We start from the raw sequence: 27,308 nt of genomic DNA, 5'->3' as shown, positions 1-27,308 counted from the left end.
GCATTTTATTTAAACTTTGAAAAACTTTAAATTACGGCTGCAACAAATCGCACTGTTACACGCGAAATTACATTAAATAAATAAATAGTACTAATAATGTAATAATGTGTAACGTAATAATGTCCGCCTACCTTGTGAACCGTTCAAAAGAACCGAGTCAAGACAGAGATGACTCGTCTCGCAGATGACGTGTCGTGACGTAATTATAATACATTACTGTTCACATAGACATTATAAGAGACCGTTCTCCACACATTAGCAGTAGCACTAGCTTCAAACTTGTGACCAGACCAGCCAGCAACATTCCTTTGCAGGTACTACTGTATCTTGTGCTTTCTTGTCAATCGGTGTTTACTGTTTAATGTAAATGTTAAAACTGCTACTGTCTCTTTGCATGCCGTTCGGCTCGCGCTTGTTTGTTCTATCAGAGACCAAAGAATACAACTTTAGTCAGAAGCGCGAGACTTCGACTTTGAATAAATTCAATGTACCGTATGCATGAAATAACAATTTAATTTGATAATTTACGCTGCTAATGTAGGCGACAGGATACATCGAAATTACAATCGGTAAAACCCTGCGACATTATATGATTTAACGTTATTGTAATAAAAAAGGTAAATATTAAAATTCAGGTGATTTATTTAGTCCATTCGCTCTAGCAGTAATTTTTAAGTGAGTATGGTTTATTATTTTTTAACTGTCTAAATAAATAAAATTAATAGTTTACCCCAAAATAACATTTCTGTCATTATAATCATAGTAAATGTCTTTATCTGTAACTTTCTTTTAATGGACATTTTTGGGTGAACAATTCCTTTAACCTCTTATTGCTATCATTGTTCTTGTATTGCTCTTAATTTGCCAATAACCAATTTCACCCCCATCATCCTCAGCCATGTCAGCAAAAGAATCAAAGCCAAATCTCAGCGATTCCCAGGTCTCAGAGATTTCCAAACGACTCTATGGCTTGACCGCGTCCATCATTCGACCGCTGCCCAGTTATGATGATCAAAACTTTTACGTGGCCCCCAGTGAGGGTGGAGAATATGTGTTAAAGGTGATGAACTCAGCAGACAGTCACAACATCGCCCTTATTGAGTTGCAAACACACTCTATGAACTTCTTACACCAACGAGGCCTTCCTGCCCAGACCGCTTTCCCCACTCTGACTGGCCAACTCATGAGCTTGGAGGAGATTGGTAAGAGTACCTGTTGTTTCGATGTGTTGTGTGTAGAAAAACACGAGACACGTTTTAGGTTTTAGCCATCACCGTTTTATCTGTCTTAGCCCTTCCCCTCAACCCAACATTACATTTAGACTTTAGGGGTGGCAATAGGTGACTATGGTGACTCATTTATTACGTATCATGACATCTCCCCTTTGTTTTGTTTTTTTTACATTCTTTAAAATAACTTTAGTCACCTTGTATATAACACACCATTACGAAACAAATGTGTATCACTGCACACAATATATATATATATTTTTTTACATCTGACAGGTTTTTATTTAACATAACGCTGTCCTTTGAACTGTGGCATAGTTTAGCTTAAGGAAAAATAATATTAGAACTACTCCTCAATAAGCCTTCTTGGTTTTGAGACTACTCGTCCACTGGCAGTTCTCACAGGTAAACTTGAGAGCTCGGTGGGACTAACATCTCTTCTCCATGTTTGAGTGTCCATTTCCTGTTTTTCCTCTGTGTTGTCACAACACTTTTGTTCAGTCACATTTTGATTATCCGTGTCCTTCCTTGGTGTGTCACTTTGTTCTTTTGATTTCATTAAAAACGTTCTGTTCCTTCTGTACACCTTCCCCTCAGGTGTCTTAAAGGGATAGTTCACTTTAAAATTTAAATTCTGTCATCATTTACTCACCCTCAAGTTGTTTCAAACCTGTATTAATTTTTTTTTTTCTGCTGAACACAAAGAAAGATATTTTGAAGAATGTCAGAAACCAAACAGTAGTCTGTACCCATTGACTTCCATAGTAGGAAAAAAAAAAAATACTATGGAAGTCAATGGGTACAGACTACTGTTTGGTTTCTGACATTCTTCAAAATATCTTTCTTTGTGTTCAGCAGAAAAAATAAATTAATACAGGTTTGAAACAACTTGAGGGTGAGTAAATGATGACATAATTTTAATTTTAAAGTGAACTATCCCTTTAACAACATAATATCTTGGCTGCTAGTCCAGTAACTTCAGCTGGATTCCATGTGCCATCTTGCCATATTCTTACATTGTCGCCAACATGAAGTTTCTGAAGAGGTTTGGATCTTTGGTTGAAATATTCCTTCTGCTTCTTTTGCCTGTTTTCTAACACCTGCTGTACTGGGTTAGTTACCATGCTAGGCTTCAGCAACTCTGATGTTATCGGAAGTCTTGTTCTTCGTCTTCGACCCATCAACAGTTGGGCTGGAGATACTCCAATATCCTCCATGGGTGTGCTTCTCAGGTTCAGTAGACACAGGTAAGGATCTTTTCCATCAGCCTTTGCCTTCTTTAGCATATTTTTGACAGTCTGTACTCCTCTTTCCGCCATTCCATTCGACTGTGCGTGATGGGGGCTAGAGGTTTTGTGCATGAATTCCCACTCTTTCGCAAAAACTTGGAATTCACGTGAGCTAAACTGTGGCCTATTGTCTGAAATTACGGTTTCAGGAATTCCATGTCTGGCGAATTGTGACTTCAGATCCTTTGTGAAGATGTGACCGAGATATTTAATTTCCTCTAGGCCTATCTTGATTTTCTCCTTATTCAGCTTGAAGTTCTTGACCCTTGCTCTCTCTAGCACTTGCCTCAGTCTGTAATCATGCTTTGCTTTTGTTTCTCCCCAGATCAAAAGATCATCAATGTATGTCTCAACACCTTCAATTCCTTCAAAAAGTTGTTTCACCGTCCTGTGAAAAACTTCTGGAGCTGAGTTCACCCCAAATGGGAGTCGAAGGAATCTGAAGCGGCCAAAAGGAGTGCTGAATGTACAAAGGCGAGAGCTGGCTTCATCTAATTTGAGTTGCCAAAAACCTGAACTTGCATCCAACACTGTAAAGTATTTGGCTTTTGAGAGTCTGCTGGTTATTTCTTCTACCGTTGGTAGCTGGTAGTGTTCTCTCATTACCGCTGTGTTGAGATCTCGGGGGTCTAAACATATTCTTAATTTTCCATTAGACTTTTCCACAATCACTATGGGGTTAACCCACTGTGTGGGCTCTTCAATTCGTTCTATTACTTTTAGTTGTTCCATTCTATTCAATTCTATTTTCAGGTTTTCTCTCAGGGTCACTGGAATTTTCCTGGGTGGATGAACTCTCGGAATCACTTTTTCATCTATTCGGATCGTGTGCTCACCCTCCAGGCAACCTATGCCCTCAAACACATCAGCATACTCTGTGAAGATATCCATCTTGTCACTTTTGTTCAATTCCATCACTCTCTGTACGAGCCCCATTTGTTCACATGCATTAATTCCCAATATTGGTTTAGCATCTGACTTCACCACAATGAATTCCAGTACATGAGTTTTCTTTTTATATTTCACAGTCCAGTTACACTTTCCTTTCACAGGTATTTTGTCTCCAGTGTAAGTTGACAGTTTCACATTTGTGGGTCTGAGTATGTTCTTTTTCCCAATTCTTTGCAGCAGGCTGTACAGGATTATATTGGCTTGCGCACCAGTATCAAGTTTAAATTTGACATGTTTGTGCTCCAGTTTCAAGTCAACTGTCCATTCATCTCTCCCTGTCTGCGTTTGCACTGCACCAACGAACAGACTAGGTCCCTGATCTGTGACGTCATCATCAACCGCATGCACTTTCTTCGATTTACACATCTTTGCAAAGTGATTCATTTTAGTACAGTTCTTGCACTGTTTGCCATATGCGGGGCAATTGCGTGACGCATGTTCCGTTCCACATCTTTTGCAATTAAAAGTGCTTGCTTTGTCTTTTTCATTCGGTTTGTATTCATTTCGTTGCTCGTTTTTGCGTGTCTGCCTATGTTTCACTCCATCAACGTGCTTGCTTTCACGTGCAGAGGCATGTGCATTATCCTCGTCATGCATTTGCTTCATCTGAGCTTTTGTCATTTCTGACGCGATACACAGCTGAGTAGTTTTTTCGAGACTAATGTCAACTTCTCTTAAAAGTCTCTCTCTCATTGCATCTGACGTGATTCCACAGACAACTCGATCTCTTATCAGAGATTCCTGCAACTGTCCAAACTCGCATGATTTCGCCTTTAATTTTAGTTCTGTAATGTACTGGCTAATTGGCATGTCCCCTTGCACACACGTGAAAAACTTATACCTCTCATAGGTTATGTTCTTCTTCAGGTTACAGTACTCTTCAAATTTCTCCATTATTTTAGACAGATTTTGTTTATCATCGTCTTCTTCAAACGTGAAGGTGTTATACACTTCAACCGCTTTTTCTCTGGCTACATGAAGAAATAGTGAGGACTTTACCTTGGCTGGTTTGCTAGCGCTTCCAGTTGCGTCTAGATACAGCTCAAATCTTTGCCAAAATCTCCTCCAGTTTTCTGACAAATTCCCGTGCAGTAAATCAAGTCCTGCAGGTGGCTTTAATCCTTCCATCTTCGTTACTCTTTTTGTCTATTTATTTTCTTCAGTTACTTTACTTCTGACACCATGTTTCGATGTGTAGAAAAACACGAGACACGTTTTAGGTTTTAGCAATCACCGTTTTATCTGTCTTAGCCCCGCCCCTCAACCCAACATTACATTTAGACTTTAGGGGTGGCAATAGGTGACTATGGTGACTCATTTATTACATATCATGACACCTGTCAGTTATTAATTCAATTAAATATTAAGTCCTGAAATAGACTAGGGCCTGTTGTTAGTGTTTTAAATGACTGTTAAAGGTGAGTAAATATGTTTTTCAGAAAGGTGTATGGATTTATATTGTAAATCAAATGCTAATTAACAATTTTTTATTTTTTTTCTGCCATCACAGATTGTGGTTTTGGCATGCAGAAATATTTAGTGCGCTTACTTGCCTACCTGCCTGGCACTACCATATCCAAGATTACCTGCAGTCCTCGGATCTTGTACGATGTTGGAAAAATGGCCGCCACATTGGATACAGTTTTACTGCAAGTAAAATCTTTTAATTCCATTACGTTACATTGTTAATTGTAAACTTTAAAGGGGGGGTAAAATGCCCTTTTCACAAGATGTAAAATAAATCTCTGAGGTTCCCAGAGTGTGTGTGTGTGTGTAATTTTAGCACAAAATACCCCACAGATATTTGTATATAGCATGTTAAAGTTGTCACTTTTTGAGGGTTTGCAAAAGAGGACGGGGTTCCAAGAGCTTGTGTGTGTTAGCAGCTGCGATTACCTCACGCAGACACACTAAAATGACAGAAACGTTCTGTCTTTAATGTTAAAACGGAGTCCGACAAAGATGGAGAGACTCAAGAAGTGACAACATGTAGAAAGCAACAGGACGTCTCTGAATGGTTAGTTGATGAATTTATGTTGCTGATGTGGAGTTAACTATCTTCAATTAGCATATTCTGTCATGCTAATCTATAAATCTCACAGATGCACACAGAGTGACTTTCTATTGCATGTGAAAAGATGGATGCCAAAGTTTGAGCCGACTCACAAATGTGCTCGACTAGAACAACTCTTTCTCTTCTCAACATGGACTGTGTGTTCCCGGGGGAACTAACCCCGGGAGGAATGTCGTGTAGTTCCTACCAGTCGTTTGTTGTAGTCCTTTTCTTTTCAGCCTAAATTAGGCTCTAAGGACTAGTAAGTTTGCAGCCAAATGTTTAAAAGCAACTATCTTCCTTTGCTTTGAACTTTGAGCGTTGTAACTTTGCAGATGTTGTTTATGCTCAAACAGCAACATTACACACTAACTAAAGTTAGAAATTAACTAACTAAAGTTAGAAAAGTGAAATCATACTCAACCACCCCTTTAACACAAAAATGACTGTTCTTTCATTGTTTACACATTAAGTTATTTCGTTCATGGGCTGCGTTTCCCAAAATCCTCGTAAGCCTCATTACAGTGCAAACAATGGTAACCTACAATTATTACTTTAACGAGGTATTTCTATCAGATTAAACCCATGTAAAGTAATTTTGCTGGTATAAATGAATGTAGCCTATTTAGATTAAGTGATATTTTTTACTTTTATAATAATAACCTGCTGATTTAGGAAACGTTTACAAGACAACGATGTACTAAAAACAGAAAGGTTTTTTACTTTGCATTTTGTAAAACCCGTCTGAATTGAACCAATGAGGGTAGTCGATCCTCAGGGTTACTGTCTTTCCTTTTACGCAACAAAACGATGAAATGGAACACAATTCTCATATGTATTTTCTCGTTATTTTATCTGACTCCATAAATAAAAAGGTTTTAATGATATCTGTGCATCATTAAACATGAACTAAAGTTTGATTATTCTTTTCAGCTCTTTAACACTAGAACTACCAGAATTCCAAAACTACTAGAACGACCATAGCGGACATTTTGTCCGTTCATACTTTGACGTTCATATGGCCGTACTGAACGTCATTTTCGTCATGTCATATCTACATTGAAACCTTCTTTTTAAGTTTTCCAATGAAGCTTTTAATTCCTGTCATCATGTTATGACGCTGTCGCTCTTAAAACAAGTACAAAATAAAGATTGCCCCGATAGGTGCTGCCTCTCTGTGTGAGGAAAGTTTCGCGTAAATTTTTTTTTTGAAAAGACATGCAAAAATGTTAGGAAACGTCAAAGCTTCATACCGTTAGCCTACAGCCCTGTTTGTAAATAAGTTTAATAATCAATACAAAATCGATCTACAATGTTACGGTATGTAGGCTAATAATAAAGACAAGGGCACAACATTTTAATTCAAATGTGAAAATGTATTTTCCAGCCTAATTGATAAATATTTTCCTTAAACAATAAAAACAAATCTTATGATACAATAACTTATAACATGTATACAATAACAAAAACACTATAAACATTTTAATACATTAAAAACTTTCATGGACACGTATGCAGCACAATCCAGTACTTACACACAAAAACAGACTAAGAAAAAACATGAACAGCTAAACAAGAAAACTAACTGCTTTAGAACGATTTTCAGTGAACAAAAAATATGAAACAAACAAAAGGTTAACACGTCTTCCTCCAAGTGGGTTCATCTGAACGGCGCAAACGGGTACCAATAGGCAGGAAATGTAGCGGATTTATGTATCAATAATGCGTGCGGTCAAAATGGCTGCTATGGCCATTCTAGGTAGAAATAGTCAGAACTGTTTTGTGTTTTGTGATTTTAATAAAATAACAGTGTCATAATAAAATATACACATAGTTAGGAAAAGTCAGAGTCCTACAGCCAAATAGATTTTATTTTAACAAAGTTATTACACTGTAAAATTTAAAAAACTGTCAAAATGACCGTCTTGGGACTTTTAGTGTTAAGAATAATTTACCCGCTCAGATTTAGGAGACAATATCACTTAGAGGCCCTGCTCTTTCGCAGATCTCCCGGCGCAATCTCGCCAGACTCGGTCATCAATCAGAGGTAATATCGGTTATGTATCTAAGATTTGCCGTTAATCACGTGTAATCATGTACACAATCAGAGACACTTGTAAAACCCCCTTGGATGCCCCCTCAGAATCTTCGTTCAACCGTTTACTTTAGTAAAGGTTTTTGGCCACCATTAAAAATGTTAGCAGATCAATTTACCACACTTATAATAGTTTTGGATTGGCCAAGCCCGTATACTTGTTTAAAGTAACATTAAATCAAAGATTAGAGGTCTGTAGACGTACCCAAATTTAGATTGATCAAACAGCATTCGCTATTACTAAACGGAAATTCCCGTCTCTGCAACCAAGTACACTTGAAGAGATGCCAGATATTTCAGCCGTCGCTAAAACTGACGCAAGGAAATATACGAATCCGATAATCTACTGGGGAAAAAGCAGTCTCAGAGTCAGTCAGAATAAAATCAAACATTTACGATTTATTGACCAGGTAATGAAGTAATAGTTCGAAGTCCAATTCAAAAGGATAAAATCATCAGGTAAGCATATCATAACAATAATTCAGAAATCACAGAATTTGTAGAAATTATTACCTGTCAACAAAATTACACACATCGCTTGTGTGGGCAGTCAACCTACAGACTCCCAGAACCTTCTGCCCTGTTTCCTTATGAACCCAGAAATCCACCATAGGTGGTATCTGTCATTATAATTAGATTTCAGACCCCTACTGAGGGGTTCACCAATGTGAGATCAGAATTTGCAACCAAATGCCTTCTTGGTCACATTTTTCATATTTTTGAACTTTTTTTAGCTTTTCATTATGAATGGGAGAGTGTGACCATTTTACCAGGCGCACTGAGACACTTTAAATGAGACCAAACATATATAGTTACTTTTTTCGTACACATAACATTGCATATGTTTTCAGTGTATTTCAGGTGAGGAGGTGGGGGATGAAGGGAGATATGGTGTGTGTGGTGTGAGCTGTGTCCTGTTGCATATGCGAGATTCAGTTCAAGTGTTAATTCCCAAGAGAGCCTTTTGCTTCATTGAGGGGGCGCTCAGACGAACTGACACCAGCCTTAGTTTTTTTGCACAAAAGCAACAACGTTGTCAAAACGATCCCCTTTCACACGGATCCGTGAAAACAACTAAAAACACTGTATTCATGCCAGGCCAGTAGGTGGCGATGTCACTTTGTAAAGAAACGCTACACGCCTTTAGACTGAACACAAAATACACATGTGCATGACATCACCGTTTTCACAAATTCAAGTTTTTGTACTTTACACAGACGATAACTGTATCGTTTTCAAAAACGTGCACTTTCAGGCCCCCAAACGCCATAGTCGTGTAAATAAACCGACAAAACGCATAAAAAGTTTAAGTGTAGATCTTAAAAACAGTTCTACGAATCATCGTATTATGGGCTGTTGATTATTATTAGTGCACTGCTGCAGTTAATGGCTGTCAATGTTTTTAACTGGAAAAAAATTTGTTCAGACAGCGATTTCAACAATTTCGGTCTTCTGTGTCGGTATAGTTTGAGTTAATGTGTGGTTACATTTACCGAAGCTCTGCAAAATTTTGCTTGGGGAAATCCAGTAATTCCAGTAGGACTCGTGAATTTGCCACATTTAACAGAAAGCTTCTTTGTTCAAAAGTGACTTCCATGTGAGTTATATGCTTCATACATCACTACACTATAGACAACAGACCTTTTTTGCACGCAAAATTTCGCTGCAATATGCTAATATGACCGTACGGTTAGTTATTCTTGGTGTGAAAAGGCCCTTTTTTGTCCTTGAATTTTTTCATAAGGCTTATCATTTTATTTCCTGTATTTAGGCATTTGTTTTGTCTCTATTTTCTTGTTAAGTTGGAGCATCCAAACCTCAGTGCCTTTCAGAGAGAGAACTTTATATGGAATCTCACCAGCGTTCCCCTCTTAAATCAGTATCTCCATGTGATGGATGGGGACCCTGCGCAAAAGGTTGTTAAAGCCGTTATTGAGCAGTACCAGATCCAAGTCATGCCAAAACTACCATTGTTTCGCAAGTGTAAGACAATATTTTAATTTAAAGTATTTCACTCTGAAGTCAACGCAGTCCTTATAACATTTTCATTGCATTATAGGCATTAACCATGGAGACTTCAACGACCACAATCTCTTGGTGAAACCTGATGGACCCTCAAAGTACAAGATCTCCGGGATTCTTGATTTTGGAGACATGAGCTGTGGGTATTTTATATTTGAGCTGGCCATAACTATCATGTACATGATGATTGAGAATCCCAATCCGGTAGATGTGGGAGGGCCATTGGTGGCTGGATGGGAAAGTGTTTTTCCTCTCAATGAGGCAGAAAGAGATTCGCTGTATTTGCTGGTTCTGTGTCGGTTCTGCCAGTCCCTGGTTCTGGCCCGGCACGCTGTGATCCAGCAGCCAGAGAATGAGGAGTACTTGATGATCACGGCCAGGACAGGTGTGCAGCACCTCAGTCGTCTTTGGGAGCTGGGTAAAGAGTATGTGGAAAGAGTGTGGTCCCAGAGTGCTGCACAGTTCAGCCAACCCTGACTGAGCACTGCAGCATGACAGCTTGCTCCAAAAATATATGCAATATAAACCCAAATCCATCAACTTTCTTCCATGGAAGACAAACTCTTTATTTAAAATTTCAGTCAATGGGGACTGGGACTGTCAAGCCCCAAAATGCCCAAAACTTCACCATAAAAGTGGCCCAAAAGTATTTACTTCCAATTAGGGCTGTCAAAATTGCTCAAAAATGACGTTCGAATACTCCCTCTAAAAAAACACATATACTATTCGAACATCTGGTTGCGCATTTTGTCAACATCAATAACAGAACAAATTAATACAAAGAGACATAACTACTTGTATAGGTCGTTTATTTAAGTTTAAACGTATTCGACAACGTATTACTACACAAAAACAGGTAAATCAACTAATGGCAGGCACTCTTTCTCTCTCTCGCCCTCACGCTCTCTGCGCATAACGGTTTTAATGAACAACAATAAACAAATGTTGAGTGCTGATCAAGAGTTTTGTGCAAGCAATTTAAGGTCGCGACTCTTGTCCCAAATATAGCAGGCTTCATTCAGTGATTGAAACAAATATTAACATTAATTGAAGTTTTACAGTATATAGAACCGACATTGAACGCTCCGAGCGAGCTGTGCTGTGGTAAACATGGAACTTTTCCTTGACATGAAACGGTAAATAATCAAACCAGTGGAAGCCAGCAGTGCATGAAACTGCTGTATCTAACCTACCTTATTCATGCAATATCCATTTAGTCAGTACAGTCGCCTACACTTTAGTAATGTTTCTGTTTATTGCTAGTGGTCGAATGGTATGCAAAATGTATCTTACATAGCTTGCATACTATCTCGCAGCTCCACAATTTTACCTTCTACCGACCAAAATCCAAAGTTCTTCCAGACATGGCTTTTTAGATTTTGGGGGGTTAAAATCACTTTCTCTGCTGCGGTCGAGTTGGGCTCTGCACTTTCTGCCATCTTCCATGCAAGTCAACTTTTTTTTGTCTCAGGTAGCGTGCGCCCACTTGCAAAGCAGACAGCCGCAGCTCTGTTACCGTGGGTGTGTTTTTCCCATAGACTGTAAAAAAATAGGTTTTTCCATTCAAACACTAATTTTCACCTTCGAAATTCTGTTTTTTAAAACTATTCGAATATATATTCCAATTTAGAATATTCGTTGACAGCCCTACTTGCAATCAATGATGATGTCAAATGGTGACTTTGTTGGGAAAGAGGGTGATACGCAGAGGTGTAAAGTCCAGGGGTCAGAAAGTAAAAGTCCTGCCATATGTTTATTCCACCCATGAACTCAGCCAGCTGATTTCACTAATTAGTTCAATCTCCTCGCTGAAAAACTGCTAATTAGCAAATCCAGGTGATTGGAACAAAATACTGAGGAGGACTTTTACTTTGTGAACCTGGACTTTACACCTCTGGTGATATGAAACATGCACTTCAATAACATGTTCATTGTGCTTTTGGCTCTTTTCAGTCGCTGTCGGGTGAAAACCTCATATCTTCAAACACACTATTTTCCAGGAAAATGTAAAAAAGACTATTTGTTTTTATAATTAAAGATGGTCAAAACTGCGTGAGGAACTTCATTCACCATAGCAGGTGGTGGAGTTACGAGTAGGGCTGGGTATTGTTCCAAAAATTTCGATATTAATACCGATACCATGACTTCGATACCGGTTCCTAAACCATACTTTTTTTTATACCAATTTCATGAACAGATTATGTTATAACAGAGGCTGTAACATTAATGTGAAGAGGGTGTCACAGTGTCTGGTTTGTGTTTCCCTGGGTAACCATTAGAGGTCCTCTTCCCCCACGGTGTCATTCACTCTTAACTACATTTCCCATCATCCTGTTCTGTCACTCATTGATTCATTGCACACAGTTGTATCCCGCCACCTTGTCAGTATAGGTGTGTATATATTCCTGCTTGTTTCAGTGTTTGTCACAAAGTCCTTGTTTGATGTCACCACACTTCTGGATGTTCTGCCTTTGCCTGTTTTTGTATTGTTTCTTGTTTTGGACTGCCTTAATGGATTTTGACCCTTGCCTGGATTGGTTGTGAGTACGGATTACCTCAATAAAGTACTGCTTTTGGATCTCCCTTTTCCCGTGTGTGTTTCGTGACAGAAGGACTCTGTCATGTTCAGATCCAGCGGTAGGGGTTTTCGTATCTCTCCCCCAACTACAACGAAGGAGAGGAGACAGCAGAAGGGGAATTCGCCATCTGGAGAGTCAGAGCCTCAGATGACGTTATTCGATTGTTTCGCGCTGTGGGCCCATAGAACTGAGGAGACCATGGCGGTCAGCTCTCCTGAGCCCCCTTCCCTCAGCACAGCAGATGCCGGGTCTACTAACTCCCCTGTCCATAGACAATCTTTTGAGGGAACCCGTCTGGTCAGATTTCCTGGGACCCGTGGAGGCCACAGAAGAGGACGTGGTCGAGATGGACCCCGACACCATTCTCCGCTTCGGCCTCTCTTCAGCCCGGAACCAGAGATGTCCAGCGGTCCCAAGTCTGAGACCGGGTCAAGCCCGTTGGTCCAGGAGGACCCGACTTCGGTGGTCCCAAGCCCGGTGGTCCCGGAGAACCTGACTTCCATGGTCCCAAGCCTGGTGGTCCCGGAGGACCCGACTTCGGTGTTCCCAAGCCCGGTGGTCCCGGAGGACCTGACTTCCATGGTCCCAAGCCTGGTGGTCCCGGAGGACCCGACTTTGGTGGTCCCAAGCCTGGTGGTCCCGGAGGACCCGACTTCGGTGGTCCCAAGCCTGGTGGTCCCAGAGGACCCGACTTCGATGGTCCCAAGTCTGGTGGTCCCGGAGGACCCGACTTCGGTGTTCCCAAGCCCGGTGGTCCCGGAGGACCTGACTTCCATGGTCCCAAGCCTGGTGGTCCCGGAGGACCCGACTTCGATGGTCCCAAGCCTGGTGGTCCCTGGTCCCAAGTCTATTCATGCAATTTTGGACTGTCTTAATGGATTTTGACCCTTGCCTGGATTGGTTGTGAGTACGGATTACCTCAAAAAAGTACTAATAATAATAATAATAATTCATTACATTTATATAGCGCTTTTCTGGACACTCAAATCGCTTAACATAGAAGGGGGAAATCTCCTCAACCACCACCAATGTGCAGCATCCACCTGGACGATGCGACGGCAGCCATATTGCGCCAGAACGCCCACCACACACCAGCTTACTGGTGGAGAGGAGACAGTGATGAAGCCAATTAGTATATATAGGATGATTAGGAGGCCATGATGGACAGAGGCCACTGGGCAAATTTGGTCTAGGATGCCGGGGTTACACCCCTACTCTTTCGAAAGACATCCTGTTTTTTTTTTAATGACCACAGAGAGTCAGTCAGGACCTCGGTTTAACGTCTCATCCGAAGGATGGCGCTCTTTGTCAGTATAGTGTCCCTGTCACTACACTGGGGCGTTAGGACCCGCACAGACCACAGGGTGAGCGCCCCCTGCTGGCCTCACTAACACCTCTTCCAGCAGCAACCTGGATTTCTCAGGAGGTCTCCCATCCAAGTACTAACCAGGCTCAGCCCCGCTTAGCTTCAGTGGGAAACCAGTCTTGGGCTACAGGGTGAAATGGCTACTGATACTGCTTTTGGATCTCCCTTTTCCCGTGCGTGTTTCGTGACAGAGGGAAAACAAGAACTGAGCTGTAAACTGTTATTGCAGCTAACCTTAAGGATAAGCACACTTTACAAGATGCCTAGCCTATAAATCTAGACGCACCCTAGCGGCAGCAACATTTATTTTGTAGCCAGGGTAGTCTAGCAACTCTGTTGACTTTCGAGCTGGAAAAACCTAAATTGGTTCAGGCCAATCACATCGTGTATAGGGTAGGCGGGGCGGGCTTAACATAATGACGACAGAGTTGCGACGGTTCCCTGCCACTCGAAAACAAAGAATGGCTGCTGCTGACGAACAGTGGTCTTTTGAATCGACTTTGGCCGCGACTCTGGAGGACTTGGAGTATTTTTCTTTGAGAAAAGAGCAAAGAACGGCACTTAAGTCATTCTTAAAAAAGGAAGAAGTGTTCGGAGTTTTGCCGGACCGGATCTTTGCCGCTCTGACTACTTCACCTTCTTCGTTGCTCTGGTTGGTTTAAGCGCTATCCTATTGCGTGCAGAGGGAAATTGAAAGACAATCATTTATCCAGCCCCTCGGATTGAGCCATCCAATGGTGAGTTGCCAGACCTGACATCTTGATGTAGGTCTGGCTTGCCAGGCTACAAGATGCCTAGTTTACTGCGTAATTAAACAAAACCCAGTTTTTTATTTATTTTTGCCCAGTTCTGTGCTTTCCGTGTAATTTAGTCTATATTCTGATTTAATGGTTTAATCAAAAACATATCTAATTAATTGAATTCATAAAAACAACTTTACAAATTAATTTGTAAACAATAATAGGGCCCTAATTTTTTTTCTTTTTTTTCTTTATGGTAACCAAAAGGCATACAACATTAATTAAATTTTTATTAAAATTACAATTAAACAAGCTCTTTAATTTGTTGACAAACAAGTGCTACACAACAGAGGTTTACTGTTAAAATTATAACATGGAAGTTTTTTTAAAATAATATTTTATTATTATTAACTCGATTAAAAAAATTAATCTAATTAATTAGAGGCTTCGCATTTTAATTGCATATAAATATTTGACCTGAGAACAGTGAGAAGTAATTTTTTTCACATGGATTATTAGTATACCATTGAATAATGACTGAATACATAAGCTTAAGCAACAAAATATTGTTTATTTTTGTTCAACCAAGTCCAGCAGACCAGTGCTATTTTTGCCATTAAGTGTAGCAATAGCCGTTCCGAATTCCTTGTTGCATAGCTTGCTCACAACCATGCTCTTATCGACGCTTCCATCCGTTCCATCCACGGGGCCAACCAAAGCGGTCTCGTCAGCTTCTTTGTTCATGTTCTCTGTGGTTTGTTGTTGTCTGAAGTTATCAAGTTATGAACGCTATTGGTGCTCCAGTATAATCGGTCCGCCTAAACTCATCCAGTGAGAAACGTTCCGCGGTACAAAAATAAGTGCGATTAAAATGCGTTAAATTTTAACGCTTTATTTTTTGTGTAATTAATTAATCTTAATTAACGCGTTAAAGTCCCGGCTCTAATTATTATAGTATTACATTAAGATGAACGTTATACTGTACAAGAGTAATATATTTCTATCGCAGTTTCTTTAAGTTAAACCAAAATTTATTTTGGTCAAGACCACCTTCTGTGATTTAAATGATAGTTTTTTTTAAATGAAATGTTGTCAAAGTGAGAATATTATACCGTAAAGGGACTATTTAAATATGAATCCTTGATGTTATGCGTCAATGAATGGTCCAGACCCGCGGATTCCTTTACTACACCGCATGTGCGACGCATTCATTGTATTACGGTGATCGCGCGTTGTTGCCATCAAGCCGGCGTAAACTAGAGTTTTTCCTGGATGCCTTGTCACAGCCAGCACTTGAGTTGGGCAGATCATACATACTACATGCTTAGTGTTTCACTGACGTTGACGAGTTAACCCCTTGGGTATCGAAATCTGGTACCTAACAAGTAATTTTTCGATACTTGATAGTATCGAGGCAATTCGGTCGGTACCTAAAAAGTATCAAACTCGGTACCCAGCCCTAGTTACGAGGTTTCGTCACACTCTTTATTTAAATTGGTCAAATATATGCAAAACTATGGAAGCTTGTATCTGCCACAGAGCAAGATAATTGCGACTTTTTATCTGACTTTTTTTTCCTCACAATTGCGAGTTTACATCAGAATTGCGTGTTATAAAATCGCAAATGCGAGAAATATACTTGAAATTCTGACCTTTTTTCTCAGAATAGCATGTTTATATCTCACAATTCTGACTTTATAATACGCAATTGGGAGTTATAAATCAGAATTGCATGATATAAAGTCGCAATTGCGTGATATAAAGTTAGAATTTTGTCTTTATAACACGCAATTGCAACTATTTCACGCAATTCTGAGAAATAAAGTCAGAATTGTGAGATGTTAACTCGCAATTGTGAGATAAAAATTCGCAATGATTTGTTAAAATGTTTTATTCTGTGGCGGAAACAAGCTTCCATACCCACAGACAGACGTAAAGGGTGACCAATAGTAATGATTCATGGAAAAGAAAGAAAAATATAAAATCTGGAGATTCAAGGTTTCCACCCGACATCGACGATAGGAAAAAGAGCAGTGGATAAAAGTAAGTGTCATGGTTTGGAGCAAAAAATAAAGCATGAGTGAACTATAACACCATTTTAAATTTGAGACAAGCTAACACTTTAATGTACACACAGTTTTTTCTTTGATGTCAAAAATTATTAATAGTAAATGAAAACCTTAAACATTAGATTAAATTGTTACTGCACAGGATAACTCCAGGATTACTTATATGATTCTTTTTGAGAGAACAGTCATGATGCACAAAATTAACTAATATCAAAAATACCATGCATACTATAATTTCTTTAATAAAGCAGCAGGTGTTTATTTTTTAATGGTGGACCAATTCATTTTTTTTTCAGGGTTAAGTTGGACACATTTATGTTTGAAGAGAAATCAAGATACTTTTGTATTAGTTTTAATTGTTTGTTTCATTTTTATTCAGTGCCTTTATTTCATCCAAGAAAAAATAACCCTTCTGAAAGTATTTTCTACAAAACAGGACATTATTAACACTGCACAATTCATAGAGTATGATCACTCAAGTATTATGTATGTATTGCATATCATATAATGACGAAATGTGACAAAAGGTCCTATAAACCTTTATGAACTGCCTAATCTTACTGCTCAAGGTATGAATAAACAAACTGCTGACTGCAGTGTTTTATCTGATCGGTCAAAGGTTTTATTTTACAGCACAGATCAAGTATTATTGAAAGGTCATGGTTTAAATCTTACTGAAAAGTGCATTTTAAAGCAAAACATTCAGCAAAAAGAACAACAACAAAGTTTGGAACTCTGGTTGATCAATCAAATTAGAGGATTAAACTGTGATAATGAACTGATGAAATAAACTGTCTTCTTGTTGATGGCTGATTGATACAGAACTTATGAAAAAACACAAGCATAAAGGTCTTACAGCCTCCAAAGGCATTTCAGTTGGTTTAACCCTTGTGCACTGTTCGATATCTGTGTACACCCTTTATGGAGCGGGTCAAATTGACCCTAATTGGAATCAATACAATTCCTCAAAAATCACACTATGAAAAACAACAAAGATTCAGGTACAAATTGTAAACTTTTAATATCAACATTTGTCAAACATTACAATATATATATATATATATATATGAACATATTATTTATTAAAATGTTTTTTAACCATTTTTTAAAACATTTTATTAATATTGTTTAACAGTTTTTACATTTTATGCTTAGAACATCATAACTGAACAATTAAATTGAGCTGTATAATGAAAATAATGTTTACTTTTCCTAAGTTGGCTCAACTTTTGTGTAGACTCATTTCATAAAGTCGAGAAGTTACTTCTGACATGATGAGCACACAGCAAGTGTGTGTTTTCTGCATATTAATTTCTTGCACTTCACACACGGTGCTGGTTTTGCTCTCGCACTTGGATGGACACACCTCACATCACAAGTGCCCTGCCATACATAACATAAATGTTTTTATTTTGTGTCTGTACAGTTTCTTTTGAATAGCTGCCTATGAGGGTCAAATTGACACTTAGTAATAGTACAAACGTATAGTCATTTTGTTTTTATATGTCAAAAAAACACATCAGCATGTTGAAACTTTGCATGCATGTTCATGATGATAAATGAGAAAAAGTCACAAAATATCAAGAAAAAAAACAAAGGTTTAATTTTATTTCAGGTAGCTGTGGACGTGCAAAACGGGTTCAAAATCCGAACGTCTGACTAGGGACTCTTTTGCGTCTGTGGACGTGCAAAACTGGTTCAATATCTGACCGTCTGAATAGGGACCCTTACTGTGGATGTTTGTGCAAGAAAGCCTGGACTCCTTTAGGACTGAAGACTATTTCAGTGTTTGAACCAATCTGAAACGTGTCATTGTGAAATGCAAGATGTTTTTTGACAAATAGTCATACAAAGTACTGTTAAATAAATAAATAAAAATAATCACATTATTATGAAAATGGCAAATTATATTACATATTAAATTGTATATTATGCAATCATTGCAAAATTACAATTTATTTAATATATGGATTAAAAAATTGACATTTTCTGGGAATTGTCAGATTTTTTTTAATTTTTACAATTTTGCCCTATTTAAATTAAGTGCGAACTTGCACATTCAGTGCATGTAATTTCCAGAATTAATAGCAATTCAGTGCAATTACAATCAAGCGGTGCAGAGCACACTTCTTTGGATCTTGCACACAGGGTTGAGCCCACAATGGGCTTAAAATTTTACAGATTCTTGGAGTGAGATCATATGTGCATTTGCACTGCAATTATTAATATTAGTTTGACCATGTCATTGGAGGACACGTCCTGTACTGATGAAAAAATATAGCAAACATATGTGTGAGATTAGGGTTAGGGTTAGGTTAACCCTAGCACAAAATATTTCATTATACAGCAAAGTTATACAGCAAGTTACAGCAAGTAGGAAAATCAGAAGCTAAATCGATAATTAAATAAGTTATGAGAATGTGGCAGGAATAGAGGAAAGCAAAGGGGAATATTTTATAAACTCTCAGGTTGGGGTAACATGGGGGTATGCAGGAGGAAACCATCATTGCAGATTGGTTAGGACAAACTCTGCATCTAGGCAAGCATGATATGTAATAATTGCAATGTACCTGATCAGCAGAGCATGTTGTTATGATATGCAACAAATATGTCAAGAGGAAAATTGAGGACATGGGAGAGACTTGCATATTGTAGCACACTTGCATATTTGCATATAGCACTTGCATATTGTTGTCCTACTAGTTTAACTGCTTCTATTGTTCTCATTTGCAAGTTGCCTGGATAAAAGCGTCTGCAAAATGAATGTAAATGTAAATGAGACTTATTAAAATAAATCTTCAGGCCAAAAAATAATTAAATATATTTATTTTAGTTTCTGAGAGGTACCAAGCTGGATAAAAAATAAAAATAATATATATATTCTTTTAATTATTATTAGATCATTCATAAACTGTGGGTGGCGGTAATGCACAAAAACCGTTTGCGACCACCGTTAAAAAAAAAAATCTTAAGAAGAAGAAGAATCGCCACGCCACACTGCAACGTTACGTCACCAGGAAAAGTATCCTGCCGAGGCTGCAGACACATTGATATACAGAGACTCTGCGTTTACGGAACTAAATCCCAAAAACAGGTAAGTAAAAAAAAAACCATCAATTTAATATGTTTTTCAGTTGAAGTCAGAGTGAATTAAGTCACATTTTGCCCCTTAATACCTTGAAATACTTCTTAAAACGGCGGCTTTTTGCGCAGGGTCGACAAACACGCCGGCGCGTTTGCTGGATTTTTTTCACATAGCAGCAAAATTAAAATACTCCGTCATTTATGTTCATACAGACTTACGAAATATGAAAAAAAATGTTAAATGTCTACTTTTTTTTGTGTCCACTTACAATCGAAACAAAACATTGTGCTCAAATAAACAAGGTGTGCTTCTGACCATCCGTGAACTTTTTTTCTGGAGCACGTGTCTTAAACAAAACTTAGTTAACACAGGCATAAGCAAAACATTTTTATAATGATTTAAGTGTCTACTTTTAAATGATCGAATTCAAAACGAAAATAAATATTCTCTGTTTATGTAATTTGTATGAAAAGAGAGATATTCTCATGGCAACTCATCTGCTAATGTGAACACGTGGAGCACGCGCTATTCAAATGCAAATGTTCTGAGGCAATCCATGAAACCCTGTTAATGTCCACATCAGCTCTGTAAAACATATCAAATTGAATCAGATTCATGTACTTTACGTCGTCTTGTGACGCTATGGGGAATAATGATAGCGTAATGTAGCCTAATATAATCCTGGACAAATTGACCTCAGAAGTTCTGGTTTATTTTCACTTCGAGGAGCAATAGATCTAGCCTGGTAATAACAAACTCTGCTACTTCGCTTTGCTTCATAGACAGAGTCTGGCATGGCATCATTGAAAAGTGTTTTCTTTATCGCGCGGGGGCGCTCGTCTGAAGTATAAAATAATTGGTTACCCGTAAGCCAATCACATAACGTTTGGTTATGACGTGTGTTATGCGCCAGCTCAGCAGCATCGAACTGCCACTGTAAACACATTATAAATAATGCAAAAACGAAACCATCGAGAGAAATACCGGAGTGAACATGGATGTCAACGACTTTTGTAGATTATGTGATGTAAATCTACGCATCAACGGCACAATCGGGGCCTCTAAACTATTATTTGACAGTAAAGAGAAACAGGAAAATATTTGCAGCCAACTGTCAAAGTTAGGATTAGTTCTGTCAAACACAGCTCTTTGTTCATTTCGAGTCTATCGGAAATGCTGCAACTTAATTGCAAGATTACATCCCTTGTCTCCATATCCGCGGTCGTTTTAGATTTCCCCAATCCCAAACTCGGCGCTTACCGTCTACGTCACGGCTCTCAGCCCGCCCTCTGTTCGTTGATTGGCCGGCTGTTTTTTAGGCCGGAGGAAAACTGAGAGACATGACGATGTCTCAGACTAAGTACAGAAGCGAAATGAAATTGAGCGGAAGTACGAAGTCTGACGTAGTCAGGCTACAATAGATCTAGCTGTGAATAGGAAATTCTTTACTCTTAAATTCTAATCGCGATATGGAATAATGTCTGAAAAACCACAAAAAGAGTGTTTAAGTATAAATCACAACATTTAAATATGTCTTAATGTAAGCAACGTATAACTGCAAATTAACATTTATATGCCCTATATTAATTTAATATCATAGACCAAATATGAATGTTTTCAATTTTCGTTGACTAGTTTTGGATAGATTATAAAGTTATTACTGTAAAATAGACTATATATATTTAGTCTCTTTTGTCAAAAATAAAGTAGGAAACGTTATATTGAATTATCAACTATAATGTTATAGTGTTTGTTCCAATTCAAACTATTCCTTACCTTTGTAATACGTATGATAAAATGTATGCTTTTTACAAAGAAAGATTACACTTGAAATACTGTTAAAATTGTAACACTACAGAAAAAATTATAATTCGTTGTTACACCCTTATGCATCGGTTTCTGACAGGACTTTTACGTGCTTTTCCCAAATCATGATGTGATGTCGACGTCCAGTTTAGCGGTTAGCATGCATATATATCCATATAAGGCTAGATGTCTTAAGGTGGAGTCTCGAACGGCATCAACGGCGGCCATCTTGTCACAGGGAAGCTTTCTGGCGAGCTCTGTGGTATCTGAAATTAGGTGAGTGATCAGCACAAACACAAATCCTCTTATCTTGCTGAAATCTTGACGGATTTACAAACGGTTTGGTTTCTTACAAACGTTAATAACGTGGCTATAATATTTTCAGATTTATTTTCAGAAGTCCATTGTTATAATTATTCGTATGCAGTGTCATAACTACATCTCTGACGTTTATAACAAACTAAACCGTTTGAAAATTGAGCAAGTTACGGTTATTTAAAAAGTACATTACCATTAAAACACAATGGGCCCTATCTTGCACCCAGCGCAATTGACTTTGAACACCGACGCATGTATCATTCCTATTTTGCACCCGCGCACAGCGGACTTTTCCCTCCACAGACGCACGTCGGTAAATTAGGGAATGAACTTGCGCTCGCGGGGGCGGTTCAGCGCAAAGAGGAGGCGTGTTCCGGCGCAAAACTGCCCTGGTGCTATTTTCCAGTTTTAGAAAGCAATTGCGCCACTGATCAGGATAAAAACAGTCTAAAGACAGTGGCGCGTTGCGCGTTAGTGATGTGGTATTTTAAGGGCGCGTGCTTGGCCATAATGTAGTGTGTTAACGCGCATCCACTTTGATTCTCTAATAATTATAAACAGACACAGCAGTTTTCATTTTTGCAAATCATACATTATTACAAGGAAAAATATTAACACACGAGGGAGGTTGTGTCCGTGAAGATGTGAAAAAGATCTATCTAGATTAAAAAAATAAATAAATCTAGATTAGGCTACACATTTACCCAAATGATACGCCTGTGTAACCGAATTTGGGTGGGTTTCTCCCATCATCCCCAATGTCACTTCTCTGTGTTTTACGGCCCTGACGAGAACATCGGTCTCTTTGGCTGTGAACTGCTCCTGGCGTGCGCTGGCAAACCCGCCGTTATAATAGCAATCCGCCGTGGAACAAGCGCGTCTGCTCTTAAAGGGAATGTGAGAGGACGCTCTGATTGGTTTATTTCACGTTATGCCCAAACCACACCTATGAATAATGAAGCTACTTCAGACCAACCCCTTTTAGATTTGCGTCGGGCGCAAGAGTCGTTTATCCGCCGGGAAAATAGCAACAGCGCCGGGATCCGCCCACAAAGTTACTTGCGCTTTGCGCTTTGACACTTGCGTTTCAGATCATTAAAATAGGGCCCAATGTTACGAGTGAGCGAGCTCCCTGTGGCAAGATGGCCGCCGTGGGCGGACGTCGACCTCCATTGGCCAGCAGCGCAGACGAGACATCTAGCCTTTATTATATGATATTTATGGTAGCATGAGCCGTCAGGCAAGTTTTATTTAAATGAACTCCTGATGTACTTACAAACTTTCCAATGCCTTGTTTTATGATGACGCCTGCACTAAACCATGGGGGTATTGGCTCGAGGTCATGGTGCAAAGGACCCTAGGTTGATTTTACTCCGAACCATCCCTCTAAGTCTTATCAGTTTAAACATTCAAGCTGAGAGAGTTATGGCTTCGGAAGGGGTGGATGTGCGCGTGCCCTAGCTCAAACCCCTCTTCATCATTACACCAACAAGTACTGATGACATTTTTGTGTTTTAATTTGAAATTAAAAAGTAAAGTCAATTCAATTTAGGCTATAGTCCGACTATGTCCCAGATTCAGGATCAAACTATGTATTACAGATGGCTTATTTAAAAGCATGGCAGAAATGGATAAGTTCCTGCATTCTGACAGTGATAATGACCATGAAAGTCAGGGATCAGTTAACGATAGATCAACCTGTGGCTTACATAACCAGGCTGACAGTGCAAGCCATTTTGAATGTATTTATTCAGCAACTGACAGTTCAACAACAGATTAATCAGACTTTGACACTGATGTGGAGTATGTGTCTTCTGATTCAGAAAATTAAGTTCTAAATGATGATGCTGAATTGGTTGTTCCCAATTTAGATGAGAACTTAAGACAATGGTCTACAAAGAACAAAACCACACAAAGATCCTTAAATGAATTATTGATAATATTGAGAAAGCAAGGACACCTGCTACCAAAGCATGCTAGAACACTCCTTGCTACACCACGAGCCATAGGATCTGAGCCAAAATATGTCGGGCAATATATTTATTATGGGTTAGAAAAGGGGATTTGTCATTTACTAACTCAGACAATGTCTTTCAGACATGATCATGATTCAATAAACCTCAGCATTAATATTGATGGTGTCCCACTCTTCAAAAGCAGCAAAGTCCAGTTTCACAACTTTGAGCCATTTGTGGTAGCTCTCTTTTCTGGAGACAAGAAACCGTATCCTCTTGAAGAATATCTTGATGATTTTTTGATGGAGTGTAAACATCTCACAGACAATGGGATAATTCATGAAGAGAAGACCTACACTGTTCATATTCAAGCATTAATCTGTGACGCACCAGCAAGAGCTTATCTGAAGCGCATTAAGAATCATAATGCCTATCACAGTTACGTCACAAGAAGAGTGGTATTCAAAGAACAGGGATGCCCCTTACGAACATATGAAGCTTTCAGTGCAGTAGAGTACAAGAACCATCAAACTGGTGCCAGCCCCTTCATTGCTGCTGGAATTTCTTGTGTTAGCTCATTTGTCTTAGACTATATGCATATGGTCAAGGGGAGACTATATGCATATGGTCAATGGGAGTAGTTCGACGGATGTCAGCGACGGGTCTAGGCACAGCGACGGGACCCAGCAAAGCAAACGCTACCGACACAGGAAGCGGTCCAGGCACAGTGACGGGTCTAGGCACAGCGGCGGGTCCAGGAACAGTGACGGGTCTAGGCACAGCGAAGGGTCTAGGCACAGTGAAGGGTCTAGGCACAGCGACGGGTCCAGGCACAGTGACAGGACCCAGCAAAGCAAATGCTACCGACACAGGAAGCGGTCCAGGCACAGCAACGGGTCTAGGCACAGCAACGGGTCTAGGCACAGTGATGGGTCCAGGCACAGCGACGGGTCCAGGCACAGTGACGGGTCTAGGCACAGTGACGGGTCTAGGCACAGTGACGGGTCTAGGCACAGCGACGGGTCCAGGCACAGTGACAGGACCCAGCAAAGCAAACGCTACAGACACAGGAAGCGGTCCAGGCACAGTGACGGGTCTAGGCACAGCGACGGGTCCAGGCAAAGTGACAGAACCCAGCTAAGCAAACAGTACCGACACAGGAAGCGGTCCAGGCACAGTGACGGGTCTAGGCACAGCGACGGGTCTAGGCACAGTGACAGAACCCTGAAAAGCAAACAGTACCGACACAGGAAGCGGTCCAGGCACAGCGACGGGTCTAGGCATAGCGACGGGTCCAGGCACAGTGACAGGACCCAGCAAAGCAAATGCTACCGACACAGGAAGCGGTCCAGGCACAGTGGCGGGTCTAGGCACAGCGACGGGTCTAGGCACAGTGATGGGTCTAGGCACAGCGACGGGTCTAGGCACAGCGACGGGTCTAGGCACAGCGACGGGTCTAGGCACAGCGACGGGTCTAGGCACAGCGACGGGTCCAGGCACAGTGACAGGTCTAGGCACAGCGACGGGTCCAGGCACAGTGACAGGACCCAGCAAAGCAAACGCTACCGACACAGGAAGCGGTCCAGGCACAGTGACGGGTCTGGGCACAGCAACGGGCACAGTGACAGGACCCAGCAAAGCAAACGCTACCGACACAGGAAGCGGTCTAGGCACAGTGACGGGTCTGGGCACAGCGACGGGCACAGTGACAGGACCCAGCAAAGCAAACGCTACCGACACAGGAAGCGGTCCAGGCACAGTGACGGGTCTAGGCACAGCGACGGGTCTAGGCACAGCGACGGGTCCAGGGACAGTGACAGAACCCAGCAAAGCAAACATTACCGACACAGGTAGCGGTCCAGGCACAGTGACGGGTCTGGGCACAGCGACGGGTCCAGACACAGCGACGGGTCCAGGCACAGTGACAGGACCCAGCAAAGCAAATGCTACCGACACAGGAAGCGCTCCAGGCACAGTGGCGGGTCTAGGCACAGCGATGGGTCTAGGCACAGCGATGGGTCTAGGCACAGCGACGGGTCCAGGCACAGCGACGGGTCCAGGCACAGTGACGGGTCTAGGCACAGCGACGGGTCTAGGTACAGCGACGGGTCCAGACACAGCGACGGATCCAGGCACAGTGACAGAACCCAGCAAAGCAAACAGTACCGACACATGAAGCGGTCCAGGCACAGCGAACAGATGGGACACGAAAAGCAGTCCAGGCACAGCGTTTTGTCTAGAGACGGTATTCCTCCGAAAGCAATTAACTGTTGCAAGAGTGTAAATGTTCTAAAGTAGCAGTCATGTTATAGTGCATATTTTGAACAACTGGTTTTGTGTTTAACATTCTGAGCTCCATGATTGACCTCAATTTATTCTCTATCAAGTATCATCATGGCTAAAAGTATATAGATCTCTTTGCGCTGACTGCTGAAAACAGCAGAGGCAGGAGCTGCGCACTGGCATTGCTCGAGTTATCCAAACTTAATGAATCATATGGGCACACAACTTGCTACAAGAGCAATATCCACTATTAAGAACAATAAAGTAATAGTTGACATATTTTGTCTTTCAGATTATGATATGCCAATCCCAAGATACTCTGGGAGGTCTTTCTCAGAGCAGTCCTCTGCACATGAAGCCAGTACAGGGCCTCGTAGGGAAACAGACCTACGATTTTCAATGGCCATGGCAAGTAAGTACTAAAGTGTTGGAGCTGGTATCAAAAACAATCAAAAGTAATTGAACGGGACATACAGCATTAGCAGGTTTAACTTTGTACATGTGTTTAAGGATAACAGTAGCATAATTTTCCTATTGGCTCCTTGCCAGCAGTTTCAACCGACATGCAAACTTTTACATATGTGGTACTTTTTGTTTTCAGAGTTTCAGAAAAAAGTCTTGACTAAATTAGTGGATATCCACATGGAGGTCAGAAGGCTGGGAAGAAGCGAGCCTCCCCTGTCATCTGCCCATGTAGTTTAACAGAGAGGAGGAACGCCTCAAGGACAAGGAAGCCTTTGAGTCCCTGGTATACACAATCTAGAAGTGATGTAATTTTATGCTTCGTTTTATTTATATTATTATTCTGTGTGAAACTTGTAAGTGAAACTTGTTATAGGCTATTGTTTTTCTTTACATATTTATATATTTTTTGTTTTTGTTCAACTCTTGCAGCTGCACTCCTGAAATGGGACAAAAATGCTACAGAGGCTACAATCAAGCTTAATGCTGCAGAGCACCTCAAACATGCGCCAGGAAGGAAGGGAGGGGGAGGGCATACAGGGGTGTAGGAATTGTGTGTAGTTTAGGGGACATTATATTTTTTTGTTTGTTCACTTGCCAGTTCACTGTAATAGATTTGTTTTATCAGCCTGTTCAGATTTGGCTGAAAACCATTAAAGATGGAAAAAAAAATATTGTCATTTCAAACTATTTATTTATTTTTTGTCCTTTTTTTGTCCTTTAATAGATGAGATGTCACTTATTTCCAATAAGGCTACTAAAATGTATTTGCATATCTTAGACCGGTGCGGGGATAGGTAATGTATTTACAATTTTAAAGCAGTAGTTCTGCACACTGCTATGACTAGAGTGAGTTTTATTGAATACCATGTGGTCATCCAACCTTGGAACCTGATGAAGGTTTGATGACCAAAACATGGTTTAAAGCTAATAGTAAGACAGGATTAGAGGATAAGACAGGCCTCATTAACAATTAAAATAATACAGTTGATTTGTGACATCTGAA

At 40.1% G+C, this 27,308-nt stretch overlaps 1 protein-coding gene across 4 annotated transcripts; it reads left to right on the top strand.

The window, feature by feature from the left end:
- Positions 1 to 208: 208 nt before the first annotated feature.
- hykk.2 (hydroxylysine kinase, tandem duplicate 2) lies at positions 209 to 26,991 on the top strand. 4 transcript variants are annotated; one of them, XR_013795499.1, is made up of 8 exons: positions 209 to 314; positions 897 to 1,202; positions 4,980 to 5,122; positions 9,420 to 9,600; positions 9,677 to 9,778; positions 26,133 to 26,252; positions 26,442 to 26,610; positions 26,735 to 26,815. XR_013795499.1 is itself a non-coding variant. In XM_079593962.1 (8 exons), the coding sequence occupies exons 2-7, from the start codon at positions 899 to 901 to the stop codon at positions 26,540 to 26,542; spliced, it is 951 nt and encodes a 316-aa protein (XP_079450088.1). In that variant the 5' UTR covers positions 209 to 314; positions 897 to 898; the 3' UTR covers positions 26,543 to 26,588; positions 26,735 to 26,991. The 4 variants fall into 4 exon arrangements, 2 of the variants coding, with proteins under 2 accessions (XP_079450088.1, XP_079450087.1); XR_013795500.1 differs by having other exon boundaries at positions 26,442 to 26,605; positions 26,735 to 26,761; XM_079593962.1 differs by having other exon boundaries at positions 26,442 to 26,588; positions 26,735 to 26,991.
- The last annotated feature ends 317 nt before the right edge of the window (positions 26,992 to 27,308 follow it).

This window comes from Phoxinus phoxinus (assembly GCF_949152265.1).
Source record: "Phoxinus phoxinus genome assembly, chromosome: 20".
NCBI lineage: Eukaryota > Metazoa > Chordata > Actinopteri > Cypriniformes > Leuciscidae > Phoxinus > Phoxinus phoxinus.
Note: the sequence above shows the minus strand (reverse complement) of the source record. Positions and strands in the feature narration are given on the sequence as shown.

What these genes read in the sequence shown, in the direction of transcription:
- hykk.2 (XM_079593961.1), top strand. Translation starts at nt 899, where the DNA reads ATGTCAGCAAAAGAATCAAAGCCAAATCTCAGCGATTCCCAGGTCTCA. An exon ending in CATGAGCTTGGAGGAGATTG is followed by an intron (nt 1,203 to 4,979) that starts GTAAGAGTACCT and finishes CTGCCATCACAG; the next exon opens with ATTGTGGTTTTGGCATGCAG. An exon ending in ACTACCATTGTTTCGCAAGT is followed by an intron (nt 9,601 to 9,676) that starts GTAAGACAATAT and finishes ATTGCATTATAG; the next exon opens with GCATTAACCATGGAGACTTC.